The 16,550-nt window shown below is 63.4% G+C and overlaps 1 protein-coding gene across 1 annotated transcript in view; it reads right to left on the bottom strand.

Moving 5' to 3' along the window:
• The window catches only part of HMCN2 (hemicentin 2), a 141,489-nt gene that overhangs the window by 53,919 nt on the left and 71,020 nt on the right, over positions 1–16,550 (bottom strand). The window contains 15 exon segments of the mRNA XM_089306779.1: positions 2,209–2,328; positions 2,435–2,531; positions 3,126–3,301; positions 3,618–3,741; positions 4,293–4,450; positions 6,298–6,474; positions 7,266–7,361; positions 7,866–7,962; positions 8,369–8,523; positions 12,009–12,178; positions 12,352–12,460; positions 12,981–13,262; positions 14,425–14,703; positions 15,597–15,751; positions 16,209–16,335. Of these exon segments, the coding sequence (XP_089162905.1) occupies positions 2,209–2,328; positions 2,435–2,531; positions 3,126–3,301; positions 3,618–3,741; positions 4,293–4,450; positions 6,298–6,474; positions 7,266–7,361; positions 7,866–7,962; positions 8,369–8,523; positions 12,009–12,178; positions 12,352–12,460; positions 12,981–13,262; positions 14,425–14,703; positions 15,597–15,751; positions 16,209–16,335 (2,322 nt within the window).

Below are 16,550 nucleotides of genomic sequence, written 5' to 3'. Positions count from 1 at the left end.
GTACACCGTCTGCCCCCCCCGCGGCCTGGGCCTTGGGCACCAGCCTCTGCCGCAGCTCTCCCTGGGGTCCTCAGAGGCTCCCCAGGGCTTGGTGGCAGTTAATGACTCACTGGTCTCTCCCTGCAATGGCGGCCTGAGGGAGATCAGACCGCAGGAGCACCTGGCAGCTGGAAGAGCCTGTGGCGGGGGTGACTGACGCCTGCACCTGCTCACCAAGGAACAGAACGGCAGAGGAGGGCTTGGGGCCATCTGACAATGGGCCTGCCCTCCACCCTCTCCTCTCTGCCCTCAGCCTGCCCGGCCCTCGCCTCTGTGTGCCACACTCGGCCCCTCCTGCCCCTCAGGGGGCCCCCAACAGAACTCAGTGCAATGCCCCTAGAGCCTCCCATCCCTCCCTGGCAGGCCCTCATCTCCAAGGCGTCCCTGGCCCTTGGCTTCTCCCACTCCCCCACCCCACAGGTCAGGACATCCTGCCGGCCCCACCTGGAGTGACTTCCAGGTCCCGCCCCTCTCACCACCTCCTGGCACCCCCTCCCCACCCCCCAGGCCAGGCAGCCAGCATCTCTCGCGGAGGTCCCGCACGAGCCCCTCTCTGGCTGCTGCCCATGGCCTATTCTCAGCACAGCTGGTCCTGCTAGAGCATGAGCTGGACTGTGCCCTCCTGGGGCCTGGACCCACCAGTGGCCCCGTCTTATTCCAGATAAAAGCCAGGCTCACTAGGCTAATCCTCTGCCTGCGGCACCAGCACACCCGGTTCTAGTCCCGGTCGGGGCACGAGATTCTGTCCTGGTTGCCCCTCTTTCAGGCCAGCTCTCTGCTGTGGCCCAGGAGTGCAGTGGAGGATGGCCCAAGTGCTTGGGCCCTGCACCCCAAGGGAGACCAGGATAAGCACCTGGCTCCTGCCTTCAGATCAGCGCGGTGCGCCGGCCGCAGCACGCCAGCCGCAGTGGCCATTGGAGGGTGAACCAACGGCAAAAGGAAGACCTTTCTCTCTGTCTCTCTCTTTCTCACTGTCCACTCTGCCTGTAAAAAAAAAAAAAAAAAAAAAAAAAAAAAAAAGAGCCAAGAGGCTGGCGCTGTGGCATAGGAGACGAAGCCTCTGCCTGCAGCACTGGCATCCCATGTGGGCACCAGTTCGAGTCCCGGCTGCTCCTCTTCTAATCCAGTTCTCTGCTTATGGCATAGGAAAGCAGTAGAAGATGGCCCAAGTCCTTAGGACCCTGCACCCACGTGGGAGACCTGGAAGAAGCTCCTGGCTCTGGATTCAGATTGGCCCAGCCCTGGCCATTGCAGCCACTAGGGGCGTGAGCCAGCAGATGGAACATTCTCTCTCTCTCTCTCTCTCTCTCTCTCTCTCTCTCTCTCTATCTCCCCCTCTCTGTCTGTAACCCTGCCTCTCAAATAAAATCTTTGGAGAAAAAAAAAAAAAGCCCAAATCCTTACAACAGTCTCTGGTCCAGCCCCCTTCCCTCTGCTGACCCCTCCCCCTTCTGTCCCCCTTGCTCCCGTCCCATGGCCTCTGCTCTGCCTCACTCGTGCTTGGCTCATTCCTGTCCCAGGGCCTTTGCACCTACCATCCCCACACCACACCTGCAACATTCTCACGTCCATCCCTGTCCTCTGAGACTGCCTGGCCGCACATGGTGGCCGCCCACCTCGAAACCACACGGCCACCCAGCGGGCCTTCCCCGCGCTGGTTTTACTTTCCCCCAGAGGCCGAGTCGCCAACTCACTTTGTCTGTCGTCTCGCCCCCAACTCTGAGTGCTGGCGTCACACTGCTTTGCCCCCTGCTGCACTCCCAGTGCCGAGAACAGGGCCCCACACAGAAGGCTCTCGCTAAATCTGGGTTCGGTGGATTCGTAAGATTAATTGAGTGCCTGCTTTGTACCAGCACTGAACTGGAAGTGAGCGGGGCTCACAGACACATGGAGGACTACGCTGGGTGACACAGCGAGGTCCTGCCCCAGCCTGGAGTCAGGGAGGGCTTCGGCGGGGGGGGGGGGGTCCTCTGAAGGGAGGCCTGCAGCTCCTGCTGACTGGGAGGGGTCCTGCAGGTAGGGCCCCAAGCAGAGAGGACCGAGGAAAGCACTCTGTGGGCAGCACCCTCACCCCTACGGCCACGAGCCCACCTGGCTCAGAGGGACTTGGGGGTGGGAGCAGCCCCCTCCAGCTGGGGGTAAGGCAGGTGGGTGAGGGCAAAATCCTACCGTCCTTCCTCCAGGAGATCTTGGGGAAGGGGACGCCCCAACACTCGCAGGACAGCCTGGCGGGGTGCCCCTCGCTCACGGTCAGGGTCAGCGGCTCGCGGGAGGGGAACACAGGAGCCACTGCGTCAGAGCAGAGGAGGGGTGGTGAGGATGGAGCGGGGTCCCCAGCCTCTGGGTGTGAGGGCCGGCCCAGGCAGGGCAGCCCAGGGCCCCTGGGAGGGCTCACCCCAGACGTTCAGGTTGAAGTGCTTCTCTGAGCGGCCTGCCTGGTTCAGAGCCTCACAGGTGTAGCGGCCTGCGTCCCCCACCTGCGCTGCGTCCACCTGGCCAAGAGCAAAGGCAGCCGTCGGCGGGGGCAGTGCAGAGAAGGGATTGCCCAGGACAGACCCTGGGGTCCCCAGGTTGCCCCACAGCCCCGCTGAGCGCCTCCCCCACTAACCACACCAGGAGGTTTCCAGAGGCGGCACCTGCCACGGGCCTGGCATGGGACGCAGTCACACCACAGCCCAGACCTTCCCAAGGGTGGCCACGTGGCCAGGTCAGCACCAATTGGCCTCGGCCTGCTCTCAGTCTCTGTACAGCACAGCAGGCCAGGCCAGGCCAGGCCAGGGGGGAAAATAGAGGGAGACAGTGGGGTGCAGGGGGCAGATGGAGGCGCAGGGCGGCAGGGCTGGGCTGTGACTGAAGGGAGGGGAGGGGAAGCTGCGTGGCCACGCCCCGGTCAGGAGTCACACCACAAGGTGTGGCGGGGTGGGGAAGGAGGTGACGCTGGGCTGTCGTCAGGGGCCCCGAGGGCTCTGTCTGGGGGCTCTGCTCCTGGTCAAAGGGGAGAGCTTGCAGGTCACAGACCGGATGCTCCTGGGGGAGCCACAGGCCAGGGCAGCTCTGCCCCATGAGCCGGCTGGGTGGCCGCATACCTCCAGCAAGGCCTGGTCCTCCAGGAGGCGGATGCCGGGTCGCAGTGCCAGGGGCCGCCCGTCTTTCCACCAGCTCAGCACGGGTGGGGGCACGGCGCGGCTCCGGCACGCCAGGACTACCGACTCGCCAGCCATGACCGACACGTTCAGCTCTTCTCCCAGGATGCTCGGGGGCACTGTGGGAAGGGGCAGGAAGGGCTCTCTCAGGCATGGGGGTAGGGGCAGCGGGACCGCCTGGGAGCAGACACCAGCGGTGAGGAGTCGCCTTGAAGATGGGGGCCGCCCCAGGGCCTCCACCCCCTTCCCACCGCTCAACCTCCACAGTCCTGCTTCAACAGGAGACCCCCAAAAATGAGTCCGCACGCCCTGGGGGGGCACCGTCCCAGAGCTCTGACAGATGTCGTCCTAGGGGTGACAGGGGCAGGAGCTCAGGCACCCTCGGGAGTAGGTAGGGTACACATTGGCAGGGAGGCTTCCCCGCCTGGCGCTCACCGTGGACTTGCAGCGTGACATCTCGGCGGTCCTCGCCCACGGCGCTCACAGCCACGCAGGAGTAGCTGCCAGAGTCAGAGGCCCGGGCGCTGGCCAAGGTGAGGACTCGGCCCCCTGGGAAGACCTGTGCCCCAGACGGAAGCCCCTTCCCTTAGACGGAATGTCCCTCATAGCACACCACAGGGGACAGCACCCTCCACAACTGTTCCAGAGCCCCCGTGCCCCCCACGAGGCAGAAGAGCCGTGAGCTGCACAGGGCGAGACCCGTCCACCACGGGGCCACGACACGGGGCCAGTGAGTGGCGAAACGTGGCCAGCCTGCACAGTCGCAGGCCCAAGGTGTAAAACACACTACTTATTTCAATGAGTGAGCCCCACAGAACGTAAAAGTCTCACTAATCATTTTTAATTGATCGTGTGATGAAATAAACGACTTTGGCTACACTGGATTAACTAACGTGTGTTACTGAATGGATTTCGCCATTTCCCCACTTGCTCTAATGTGGCTATGATGCTCCTGGCTGGCACTGGGGCTGGGCGGCTCTTCTGCCCGCCCCACCCCGCCCCCGCCCACGGTCCCAGGCCGTCTCTGCTTCTCCCACACCCTTAGCTCCCAGGCCCTGACCTCTCTCCCAGCACACCTGCAGGAGGCAGCAGGGAGGTGAGCCAACTGACCTGGAGGCCAGGGGTCCCTGCAGTGGACACAGGGTTTCCATCCTTCAACCACATCAGTGTGGGGCTGGGGGCACCGGTGGCGTCGCAGGTCAGCCGCACGGGGGTGTTGAGCAGCACGGGGCCTGGCAGGCTGGGCGGCAGGGTGATTCGCGGAGGCACTGCAGGGTGGGGAGGCACGGGGCACAGGCTCAGCCTCAGTGGGCAAAGCAGGCAGGACCCCTGGCTGGGCAAGCCCCCAGGAGTGCAGTCAGAGAGCCACGTGCAGGACCAGCCATCCTGACACAGGTAGCCACTGCACACTTCACAGGCTACTCATATCATTCGCCCAACATTGCCACGAGGTTTGGGAAACAGGCTCACCGAGGGGCGGTCACCTGCCCAGCGTGGGCCAGCTAGGAAGCAACAGAGACAGCACTTGAACTTGGGCCTCGAGTCAGCAGATTACAGGGAGGAAGTGCCGAGGGCCCTCTCAACCCAGAGGTCAGAAAAAATCATCAACTCAAAGACAGCCCGTACTGGGCAGGAAGTGGTCAGGAGACCCCACTGCGGCGGCGGGCATGAGCCATGCTGCCCTGAGGCCCAGGCCCCTGCCCGCTACCCTTGAATTTCAGACGAGGACCTGACCTCTCCTGTGGCCCGACTGCCCAGCCTCCCCATGGCCACCAGCAGCACTCTGGCCCTCCTCTTGTTCTGTGAGCTCCACGCCCCAGCCTCCTTCCAGCCTCTAAGTCCCCAGGTCTCGGCAGCCGCAGGCCCCGGTGGAGGTCTCAGCTCGGGGTACCCAGCTCAGTACCCCAGTGATAGGCACTCGGTTGCACCTCACATTAGGGATAACGATTGAGTTCCTGTCTCTGACACTAGACTGAACGCTCCTGGGTCTGTCTGGTGTAGGACTGCAGCCCAGAGTCTGCCGAGAGCATGAACTCAGTAAGTGTGGTTGGACAGAAGACGGCTATTTGCAGGGATGGGTGTTTGATGGATGCGTGGATGGGTGGGCGGGTGGATGGGTGGATGGATGATGGTTGAGTGACTGGAAGGACGAGTGGGCGGATGGATGGACAGATGGATGGGTAGTGGATGGTTGGATAGGTGGGTGGGTGGGCAGCGGATTGGAAGGTCATGCGGTTGGATCAATCAATAGATAGTGGAAGGATGAGTGGGTGGGTGGATGGGTGGATGATGGCTGGGTGGCTGGATGGAGGGGTGGACGATGGCTGGGTGGCTGGATGGAGGGGTGGATGATGGTTGGGTGGTTGGATGGAGGGGTGGATGGATGGATGAGTGGGTGAGCAAGAGGATGGGTGGACGATGGCTGGGTGGCTGGATGGAGGGGTGGATGATGGTTGGGTGGTTGGATGGAGGGGTGGATGATGGTTGGGTGGTTGGATGGAGGGGTGGATGGATGGATGAGTGGGTGAGCAAGAGGATGGGTGGACGATGGCTGGGTGGTTGGATGGAGGGGTGGATAATGGTTGGGTGGTTGGATGGAGGGGTGGATGATGGCTGGGTGGTTGGATGGAGGGGTGGATGGATGGATGAGTGGGTGAGCAAGAGGATGGGTGGATGGGTGGACAATGGCTGGGTGGCTGGATGGAGGGGTGGAGGGTGGATGATGGTTGGGTGGCTGGATGGAGGGGTGGATGGATGGGTGGGTGGGTGAGCAGGCAGATGGGTGGATGGGTAGATGATGGCTAGGTGATTGGATGGAGGGGTGGGTGATGGTTGGGTGGCTGGATGGAGGGGTGGATGGATGGGTGGGTGGGCAGAGGACTGGAATGGACAGATGGTTGGATCAATCAATAGATAGTTGGATGTTTACACATTTAGATGGAAGGATGAATGGGTGCATGGATGGTTGGATGGATGGACAAATGGATGGAAGAATGGACTGATGGGTGGATGGATGGGCGGATTGGTGCATGGACAGGTGGGTGGGTGATGGTCAGGCAAACAAACAGGTGGGAAGACAACTTTTCAGACTGGGGCCCCCACAGCCCAAGCTCACCATTGACGCGCAGACCAAACTGCAGCTCTGTGCTGCCTGCCACATTGGATGCCACACAGCGGTAGCTCCCGGCATCAGAAAGCCGGGTTTGCTCAATGTGGAGAACTCGCCCATCAGCTGACACCGTCACTCCCGGCCAGGCAGAGATAGGCTGGCGGCCCTTGAACCAGGAGATGTCTGGGGAAGGAGGAGACAGATGCTGGGGTCCTGCCAGACCTGCAGGCTGTGCCGGCACAGAAGGCTTCTAAGAGGAGGAGCTTCCATTTGTTTTGGGAAAAAGCCAGAATTCTTTAGGAAAGGAAGTAGAGGGAAGAGGGCAGTGCTGAGACAGGGCCAAGGGTTGAGAAGAGGCCCATGGCTGTGGGCTGGAGCACCCACAGCAGGGAGAGTGGGGCCCAGGCTGGCACCCCCTCCTCCCACACCCCAGGAGACCTCTCAGCAGGGAGATCCCTGGGGAAGGATGGGGCACCCCAAACAGCAGCCACCTGTCACAGGCATGGCTGGGGTCTTCAGCTTCCTCACACCCCAGCAGACCCGTTCAGAACTTGCCAGGGTGCCCTTGTGGGAGGGGCTGACCCGCCCGGGGCCAAGGGGGCAGAAGACAGGCCTCCCTAAGCCACACCCCAGCACCCCTGAACGCAGCCCAAGCACCCTGCCCTGTCGTCACTGCCGCTCTAGACCAGAGGCTGTCACAGACAGAACTCGGAGGGCCTGACCCCTCCCCCAGCCGAGGGGCAGCCCTGTGATTTTACAAAGTCCAGCAGAAGCCCTGCGGCTTTGCTTCAGCCACCAGCAAAACGCTTGGGGCTCTGACAGTGCCCTGACAGCCGTCCAGGAGGCAGAGAGGGGAAGAAGAGAACAGAGCAGGCTTCTTAACGGCTTCTCCCCACAGTCCACAGCCAGAGCAGTGCCCGGGGCGCTCCCCACCTCGTCAGATGGGACCAGGCTGGCGGGAGGAGGGGTCTTACCAGGTGGGGGCACGCCCGAAGCCAGACACTCCAAGGTCACTGAGGCATTCTCCAGCACTGCCTTGTTAACTGGGCCTGGCTCAATGTTGGGGGGCACTAGAGGGGACCCAGGAGAGATCCAGCTCACGTGGCTGGGTGCTCTGGGCAGCTCCCACCCCAGCCATTCCCTATACCCACCCCACCCAACCTTCCCCAAACGTCCCAGGTGACAGGGGCCCAGGAACCCCACCCCTGGAACCAAAACCAAGAACGCGGAGCAGCGGCCACAGCCCTGCTGCAATCATGTAAGGACTGCCCAGCCCCCAGCCCCCCAGGAAGAGCCTCAACTGGTACAACAGCAGGGCGGAGTCCCTCGTAGCCAGGGACAGTGACAAGACAGGGACGTGCCCAGGAGGGACCGCAGAGTGAATAAAACAGGACAGGCACGAGGCCTGCCCCTGGACATGCCGCTGCAAATGACCACAGAGCGACATTGCTGCTTTCCTCCTGGGACTTTCTATGTCTCCTAAGTAAGGGCACAACGACCATGCGCCCCAGCCGAGGCCCTCGGGGACCCCCCACCACCCCGGGCCCCCAGCCCCACTTCACCCTCCTCCTCACCCAACACCTTCAGCACCACATCCCTCTTGCTCTCCCCAGCCAGGTTGGTGGCAACACAGGTGTAGACGCCTTCATCCCTCAAGTCCACTTTCTCAATCTGGCAGGGACAGGAGGGGAGGGTGTGTGCCATGGGCTGTGTGCGTGGGGAACCACAGGGCCCAGGACAGGAGGGCAGTCAGAGGACGACGGGTCATGTGAGTGGCCAGGCTGGTGCTGACCCCCACGGTCAGAACCAACGAGGCATGGGCACAAGTCTGGCTATGGCTGCAGTGCCGAGCCAAGCACCCAGACTCCATAGGGTCCCTCTGATCGCTGGCCATGTTTCTCCACTCCCACCCCATCCCCATGTTCTTAGAGCTGAAGCTCCCGGGACGTGGACTAGGCCAAGGGTGGCTCTCTCCTTTATGCCCAGTGTCCCAGAGTCCCCGAGCATCCCCAGCCGACGGGCTCTGCGTCCATCCTGCCCGCAGGCTGCCAAGGCCGAGGCCCTGCCCAGCACGTACCTGCAGGCTCCCTCCTGAGGTCGCCAGGGCCGCCCCATCCTTCCACCAGCGGAGGCTTGGGGCAGGCACGCCAGCCCCCACGCACTGGAGGCTCACAGGCTGCAGGAAGGGGGCTGTGACGTTCTCACCTCCGATGACGTCGACTGATGGGAGCTCTGGAGAGCGGGCAAGTGGGGAGGGCCCAGGTCAGAGCCAGGAGGGCCCCAGCGGGCACCCAAAACTCCCCTCAAGGTCTGGGGGTGAGGAAGTGGCCTTGCTGGGCACAGCCAGACTGGCCTCTAGCTTCCCTCCCCCCTAACCACCTGCCCCTACCCCCAGGCACCCGGCTTAGGGCAGAGTTCCAGCCAGGAGCCAGCAGAGCAGGCTTTTCCTTTACAAATTCTCCTACCCACCCACCCGCCCACGAACCTACCCACCCACCCACCTACCTACCCATCCATTATCCATCCACCCACCTACCCATCCACCCACCCACCTATCCATCCACCCACCTACCTACCCACCCACCCGCCCACCTACCCATCCACCTGCCCACGAACCTATCCATCCACCTACCTACCCATCCACCGGCCCACCCACCCATCCACCCACCCACCTACCTATCCACCCACCTACCTACCTACCTATCCATCCACCGGCCCACCTACCTACCTATCCACCCACCCACCCATCCACCCACCCACCTATTCATCCACCCGCCCACCTACCTACCCATCCACCCGCCCACGAACCTATCCATCCATTATCCATCCACCCATCCACCGGCCCACCTACCTACCTACCCATCCACCGGCCCACGAACCTACCCATCCACCCACCTACCTACCCATCCACCCACCTACCTATCCACCCACCCACCCATCCACCCACCCACCTATTCATCCACCCACCTACCTACCTACCCATCCACCCGCCCACGAACCTATCCATCCATTATCCATCCACCCATCCACCAACCTACCTACCTACCTATCCACCCACCTACCTATCCACCCACCTACCTACCTATCCACCCACCCACCTACCTATCAACCCACCCACCCATCCACCGGCCCACGAACCTATCCATCCATTATCCATCCACCCATGAACCTACCCATCCACCCACCTACCTATCCATCCACTCACCCACCTACCTACCCATCCACCGGCCCACCTATCCATCCACCCACCTACCCATCCACCCGCCCACGAACCTACCCATCCACCGGCCCACCTACCCATCCACCGGCCCACCTACCTACCCATCCACCTGCCCACAAACCTACCCATCCATTATCCATCCACCCATCCACCCACCTACCTACCTATCCATCCACCCACCTACCTACCTACCCATCCACCGGCCCACGAACCTATCCATCCACCCACCTACCTATCCACCCACCCACCCATCCACCCACCCACCTATTCATCCACCCACCTACCTACCCATCCACCCACCTACCTACCCATCCACCCGCCCATGAACCTACCCATCCACCCACCTACCTATCCATCCACCGGCCCACCTACCTACCCATCCACCTACCTACCCATCCACCCGCCCACCCATCCACCTGCCCACCTACCTACCCATCCACCCACCTACCTACCTATCCACCTACCCATCTACCCGCCCACCTACCTATCCATCCACCCACCTACCTACCTACCTACCCATCCACCGGCCCACCTACCTACCCATCCACCCGCCCACCTACCTACCCATCCACTCACCTACCTACCTACCCATCCACCGGCCCACCTACCTATCCATCCATTATCCATCCACCCATCCACCGGCCCACCTACCTACCTACCCATCCACCCACCTACCTACCTACCCATCCACCCACCTGCCCACCTACCTATCCATCCACCCACCTACCTATCCACCCACCCACCCATCCACCCACCCACCTATTCATCCACCCACCTACCTACCTACCCATCCACCGGCCCACCTACTTATCCATCCACTCACCTACCTACCTATCCACCCACCTACCTACCTATCCACCCACCTACCTACCCATCCACTCACCTACCTACCTACCCATCCACCGGCCCACCTACCTACCCATCCACCCACCTACCTACCCATCCACCCACCTACCTACCTACCCATCCACCGGCCCACCTACCTATCCATCCACCCACCTACCTACCTACCCACCCACCTACCTACCTACCCACCCACCTACCTACCTACCCATCCACCCGCCCACCTACCCATCCACTCACCCACCTACCTACCCATCCACCCGCCCACCTACCCATCCACCCACCTACCTACCTATCCACCCACCCACCCATCCACCCACCCACCTATCCACCCGCCCACCTACCTACCCATCCACCCACCTACCTACCTATCCATCCACCCACCTACCTACCTACCCATCCACCGGCCCACCTACCTATCCATCCACCCACCTACCTACCTACCCATCCACCCGCCCACCTACCTACCCATCCACTCACCTACCTACCTACCCATCCACCCACCTACCTACCTATCCATCCACCCACCTACCTATCCATCCACCCACCCATCCACCGGCCCACCTACCTATCCATCCATTATCCATCCACCCATGAACCTATCCACCCACCCACCTACCTATCCATCCATTATCCATCCACCCCTCCACCCATCTACCCTCTTATCGCTCATACACTCATCCGTTCTCCTACCCATCCACCCGCCCACGAACCTATCCCCCCACCCACCCACCAACCTATTCATCCACCCACCCACCTACCTATCCATCCATTCATCCATCTACCCCCCCACCCATCTACCCTCTTATCGCTCATATACTCATCCGTTCTCCTACCCATCCACCCACCCACCCACCTACCTATCCATCCATTCATCCATCCACCCCCCACCCATCCATCCATCCACCCCCCCACCCACCAGTCCACCCATGCACCTACTCATCTCCCCATCCACCCACTGACCCACCACCTATAAGTGAGTTGAGCATCCACCCTGCACCCAGAATGTTCCAGGCCCCCAGACAGCAGAGAAAGCTGGTCACCATGTTGTCCTCTCAGAAGCCACAGAACTGGACAGCAGAGATAAACAAGCAGTTTATACAGTTAGTATGGCCATAAGGCTGAGCAGCGCAGATTAGAACATGGCGGAATCAAAGACGGCCTCCTGGAGGAAGGGGTGCTGCAGAGACCTTGAAGATAGGGAGCGGGTAGGCGGGAAGATAGGGAGCGGGTAGGCAGGAAGATAGGGAGCGGGTAGGCAGGAAGATAGGGAGCGGGTAGGCAGGCAAAGAGGAGGAAGAATGCTCCGGGTGAGGGCACAGCTTGTGCAGACTGGGAGGTGACAGAGGGCCTGTGCTGACCGGTAAGGAGCGGAACAAAGCTCAGCGTGGTCGGTGTGAAGTGAGCGAGTGGTGAGAGGGAGCTGGGGAGGACAGCAAGAGCCCAGGGGATGCACAGGACAGACGATAAATGTGACAAGCCACTGAGGCCAGCCTCTCACTCCTGCCTCTCTCTGGGGAACTGGGGCAGCCAGGCTACAAACGCCACCCAGAGACCAGCGCACGCCCTTCCGTGGCCTGCCACGGCCTCTGGCTCCACCCACCCCCGGCATCTCAGGCTGCCCACGGCCCCAGAGCCCCAGGTGCCCGCTCACCATGCACAGACACCTCCACCTCGGCTCCGGCAGTGCCCGCCTCGTTGGTGGCCTGGCAGGCGAAGAGGCCGGCGTGGCCCAGCTCCACGTGGTCGATGCGCAGCGTGCTCCCCAGCGAGGCCACCTGCACCCCAGGCAGCTCCTGGGCGGGGCGGCCGTTCTGCAGCCACCTACGGCCGGCAGGGAGGGGACAGGCCAGCCTGAGAGCAGGGCAGGCCGCGCCAGGCAGGACAGAGCGGGAGGCCTGGAGGCCCCGCCCGCCTGCTCTGCTCTTCCCTGGGTTCGTGGCCTCCTTCCCCACCTAACCCCACACCAGCCCCAACCTCTGCAGCCCCGTACGCACTGGACGGTGGGCATCGGGGAGCCCGAGGCCTGGCAGGGAAGGTCTAGGGGCTGTCCCACGACGGTGGTCACCTGGCCCAAGCCTTCGGCCACCAGGAGCTGAGGGGGCACTATGGGCAGGACCCTCTGTTAGGTGTCGGGAGCTCAGCACGTGCTGGCCTCAGGCACCCCCACACCCCTCAGAGCCCTGCCTCCAAGCCTCCCCTTAAGAGGCTCCCCCTGCCAGAGCCACCTCCAGGCTGGGCAAGGGGCCGCCTCGGGTCTCCCTGCAGCTTGGGCCGCTGTATGAACATCTGCTCCCAGCAGACCCGGGGCCCAGGTTGCTGGCCAGTCTTACTCCCTGCTTCCTCTCCAGCGGCACATGGGTGGCTCAGTGACAGCTCGAGAGCCACGTGGGGGACCAGCACCCGCACCCAGCTCCGGGCCCAGGGAGGGCTCAGCAACTGCTCACACCCTCGCACAGAGGCAGAACAGTGTCCTGTCATACAGGGCCTCGCCTGGGCCTTGGGCAGGATCCTGGGGCTCACCGTGATGGCCCCCAGCGCCCTGATCTACCTGCAGGACAGGGCCGCTGGCACCTCCCCGCAGGGCTGCATGGGACGAGGGCCCCAGGCACGCGGCCGCACTCACCCTGCACCTCCACAGAGTACTGCAGCACGGCCTCGCCCGCGGGGCTGCTGGCCACGCAGCTGTACAGGCCTCCAGACGCCTCCCCCGGGCTCTCCAGCCGCAGCGCCATGCCACCCGGCTCCAGCCACGTCCCATTGCTCTCGGCCACGGGCAGCCCCTCGTGGTGCCAGGAGAGGCTGGGGGGTGGGTGGCCTCCAGCCACACACTCCAGTGCCAGGGGCCTCCCGGCCACAGCCTTCACCACGTATGGCCCTCCGGCAGCACCTTCGATGGTTGGGGGCACTGGGGGAAAGGAGGAGCTGCTTAGGCCCCTGCCAGATACCACCTCCTCCAGGAAGCCTCTCCCAGCCCCCCTCAACCCCTTGTGTCCCCCATCAACGAGGGCACTGTTCGCATCGTCTGTCCCCACTGCCACCCCCTGCCCTGAGCTCGCCAGGAATACAACCATGGCCTGTCTGTGTGGTCCCCGGTATCTGCACACAGTAGGTCTCATCCACTAAGCTCAAAGCAAGGCACTGCCCAGGGCCAGAGCCACTTCTCCAGGAAGTCCCCTCCCTCCCTGGCCAGAGGAGAGCGTGACTCGGGGCGGCCAAGGAGTCGGGATCTGAGTTGTGCTCTGAGCCCAGTGTTGCCAAGCCAGAGCAGGGAGTCTCCCTCTCTCCTCTGAGGGTGCCCCAAGCACCTGAGTTGACGGGCCGTCACGGAGGACACAGGGCACCATGGGCCACGGTGGGCTTCTCGCCTTGCTGGGGTCTCACACATTTCTGACCCCTCGTCCAAGGCCTCAGGGGCTGCCCGAGGGCTCCACACGGTCACCTTGCTTCAGGCCCTACACTCCCCCGCGGACTCCTCACGGGGGCCGGTTTGACCCCCATGGGCCTACGCGGTGTCCCTCACACGGCACTGGGGCTCCCGCTCAGATCCCACCCGGTCCACCCGCCTCGTCCTCCGCGCATCCTCAGAGGCGAGCCCTGCAGAGCTGGCGGACGCGCACGTGAACAGTGTGCGATTCCGAGGCAGCCCTCCCAGCAGCGGGACCCTGGGCAAGCCTCTGCCCCCACACCCTCCTGTGCTATCCCCAAGTGGGGCACAGGGAGTCCCAGCCCTTTCGGCACCTGGTGACAGCAGCAGGGGCAGGAAGTGCCCCAGGAGCAAGCTCACAGAGGAGCGCACGTGTGTGCCTACTGCCTGGGCGCAGGCTGGGGAGGAGCCCACGCCCTGGGGGAGCTGAGTCCAGACCCAACCCTGCCTCGCCTCCCCCTCTAGGCCCTCGCCTCCCCCCTCCCCCCAGGCCCTTGCCTATGTGAGCTGTGTTGGCTGAGCTGAGAGGACTCCTCTCCTTGCAGAACTTTTTGTCCCATTAACTTGCTTGCCCGTGACTACTCCAAGTGGCCACCACACCTGAGTCCCGCCCACTGCCCCGCCCCCACCCCCGCTCGCTCACCATACACCTGCAGCCGGGTGGCCTTCTCGGTGACGCCGCCCGCGTTGCTGGCCTGGCAGGTGTACAGCCCCGCATCTGCGGCCTGGGCGCTCCTCAGCTGCAGCTGCCGCCCGCCCCTGGCGTAGAGCGCCTCGGCGCTGGGTGGGAGCAGGGCCCCGTCCCTGAACCAGGCGATGTCAGGGGCAGGCGCTCCCCGGGCCTCGCACAGCAGCTGCGCCGGGTGGCCCTCCATGACAGCCACCTGGCCGGTCTCGTTGGAGCCCCGGATGGTGGGGGGTGCTGAGAAGGACAGTGGGGTGAGGCTGGTCACAGGCTACCTTCCCCAGAGTGGCATGCACATGCCCTCGGGCCACAAGCAGTGCACACAGGCGTCCCAGGCGTCTACTGTGAGGCTGGCAAGGCGTGGGGCTCGGGGCACGTGGGGACAGAGGGCAGAGGCCAGCCCGGGGGTGTGCTGGAGGGAGAAGCAGCCCGCTCCTCACGGGAGGTGCCCCAGTCGGGGGAGGGGGTCCCAGGCCTGGGCGCTGGGCCCCACCCTGCCTCTGACTCACTGTATGACCCCGGGTGGGTCCCGTCCCCTCTCTGGACCTCAGTCTCCCCATCTGTGAAATGAGGGGCTTGGCTAGGTCACGGCTTCCTCCAGGACAGGCCCCACCCGGGGGGAGGCAGCCGCAGCTCCTGCTGCCCTGGCCGTAGCAAGAGAAGGCACGGTCTGGCACCACAGGCTCCTTCGTTTTTCTAGCATTTTCCACTGCTTTTGAGCATGGAGCGAGCAGGTGCAGGCGGGCGCCTCTGCCCACTCGCGAGCGTCCGCAGCAACCCTCTGGTGGTCGGGGTCTTCTCCACTTCCTCCCACTACAGCCGTGTGGCCCTGGCTTCGCACTCAGAGCTGAGCCAAAAAGCCTTGTCAGTGAGTGTGAAGGCAATGGTCTCATGTAAATGGAAAACTAACAGCCAATCGTGTAGCAGAAACAGGAAACCTGGGAGCCTGGGACGGAACTTGGGGGATGCCGACCAGACGCCTCTGGTGCCTCCGTCTGCCCTGCCCTGCCCTGCCTGGGGGCTCTGCACTCCGGAGCCCCCATTGCTGCCCTCATCCTCCCTCCCCCGCAGCAGGCAGCTGAGCTGGAAGCCGCGGAGCAGCTGGGGTCCCGGGCGGGGTCGGGGCTCACACTGGACTCTGAGCCGGAAGTCCTTGGTCTGCTGGCCGGCTGGGCTGAAGGCCACGCACTGGTAGTGTCCCTCGTCACCCAGGTGGCTGCTGGTGATCCTGAGGACCTGGCCGTCATGCTGAAGCTGGACACGAGGGTCTCCGGGGGGGACAGGCCTGCAGAGATGGTCACAGGGAAGCTGCCAGTCGGGCCAAGGTGCTGGCCAGGTAGGCAGGCTGTGCAGAGTGGGGCTCGCGGCCTGGAAAGTGCTGCACGGTCACGGTCACCTGGGGCGGAAGCAGCCCAGTGTCCCCTGACCCCGGGACGGACACACGGCATGTGGCCCGTGCACACAGCAGGAAGGAACAGGATTCTGACACATGCTCCATCCAGCTTGGGAGCCCCCGAGAACAAGGGGCAGAGTGCAGGGAGCGAGACCCAAAAGGCCACCTGTTGTCTGACTCCACCAGTGGTTGCCGGGGCTGGGAGGGTGGAGGGGGGAGACTGACTGCTAACGGTAAGGGGTCTGTTTCGGGTAGCACTCACCATGCCCGTCAACCTCCCCACTCCCCCAGCCAGCCAGCCCGCCCCACCTGGCACCACCGCCACACCATCCTCCTAGGGGTCACTCACTGCCCGTCCTTGGTCCACTCCACCTGGGGCGTGGGGACCCCTGAGGTTCGACACTCCAGCTCCACATCTGCACCGGCCAGGCCCAGCACCTCCTGGGCGGCCCCAGCTCCAAGCACAGAAGGAGGGACTGGGGAACAAGAAGGGGTGGCGGACATGGCACAGGCTCTGTAAGCCTTTGCCAACCACAGGGCCTTTGCCCATGCAGGTCCCGCAGTGGGCACACCCTTGCCTTGTCCACCTGAGCTTCCTGGGATCACTCTGCCTCACTGGGGTGATCACAAGACTGAAGTTGGCCCTCCTCACCCCCACCCCCAGGGCTCCACGAGGACGGGGACTAAGCTG

This window comes from Oryctolagus cuniculus, chromosome 1, assembly GCF_051225735.1.
Source record: "Oryctolagus cuniculus isolate XC-2025 breed Fujian yellow rabbit chromosome 1, ASM5122573v1, whole genome shotgun sequence".
Taxonomy (NCBI): Eukaryota; Metazoa; Chordata; class Mammalia; order Lagomorpha; family Leporidae; genus Oryctolagus; species Oryctolagus cuniculus.
Note: the sequence above shows the minus strand (reverse complement) of the source record. Positions and strands in the feature narration are given on the sequence as shown.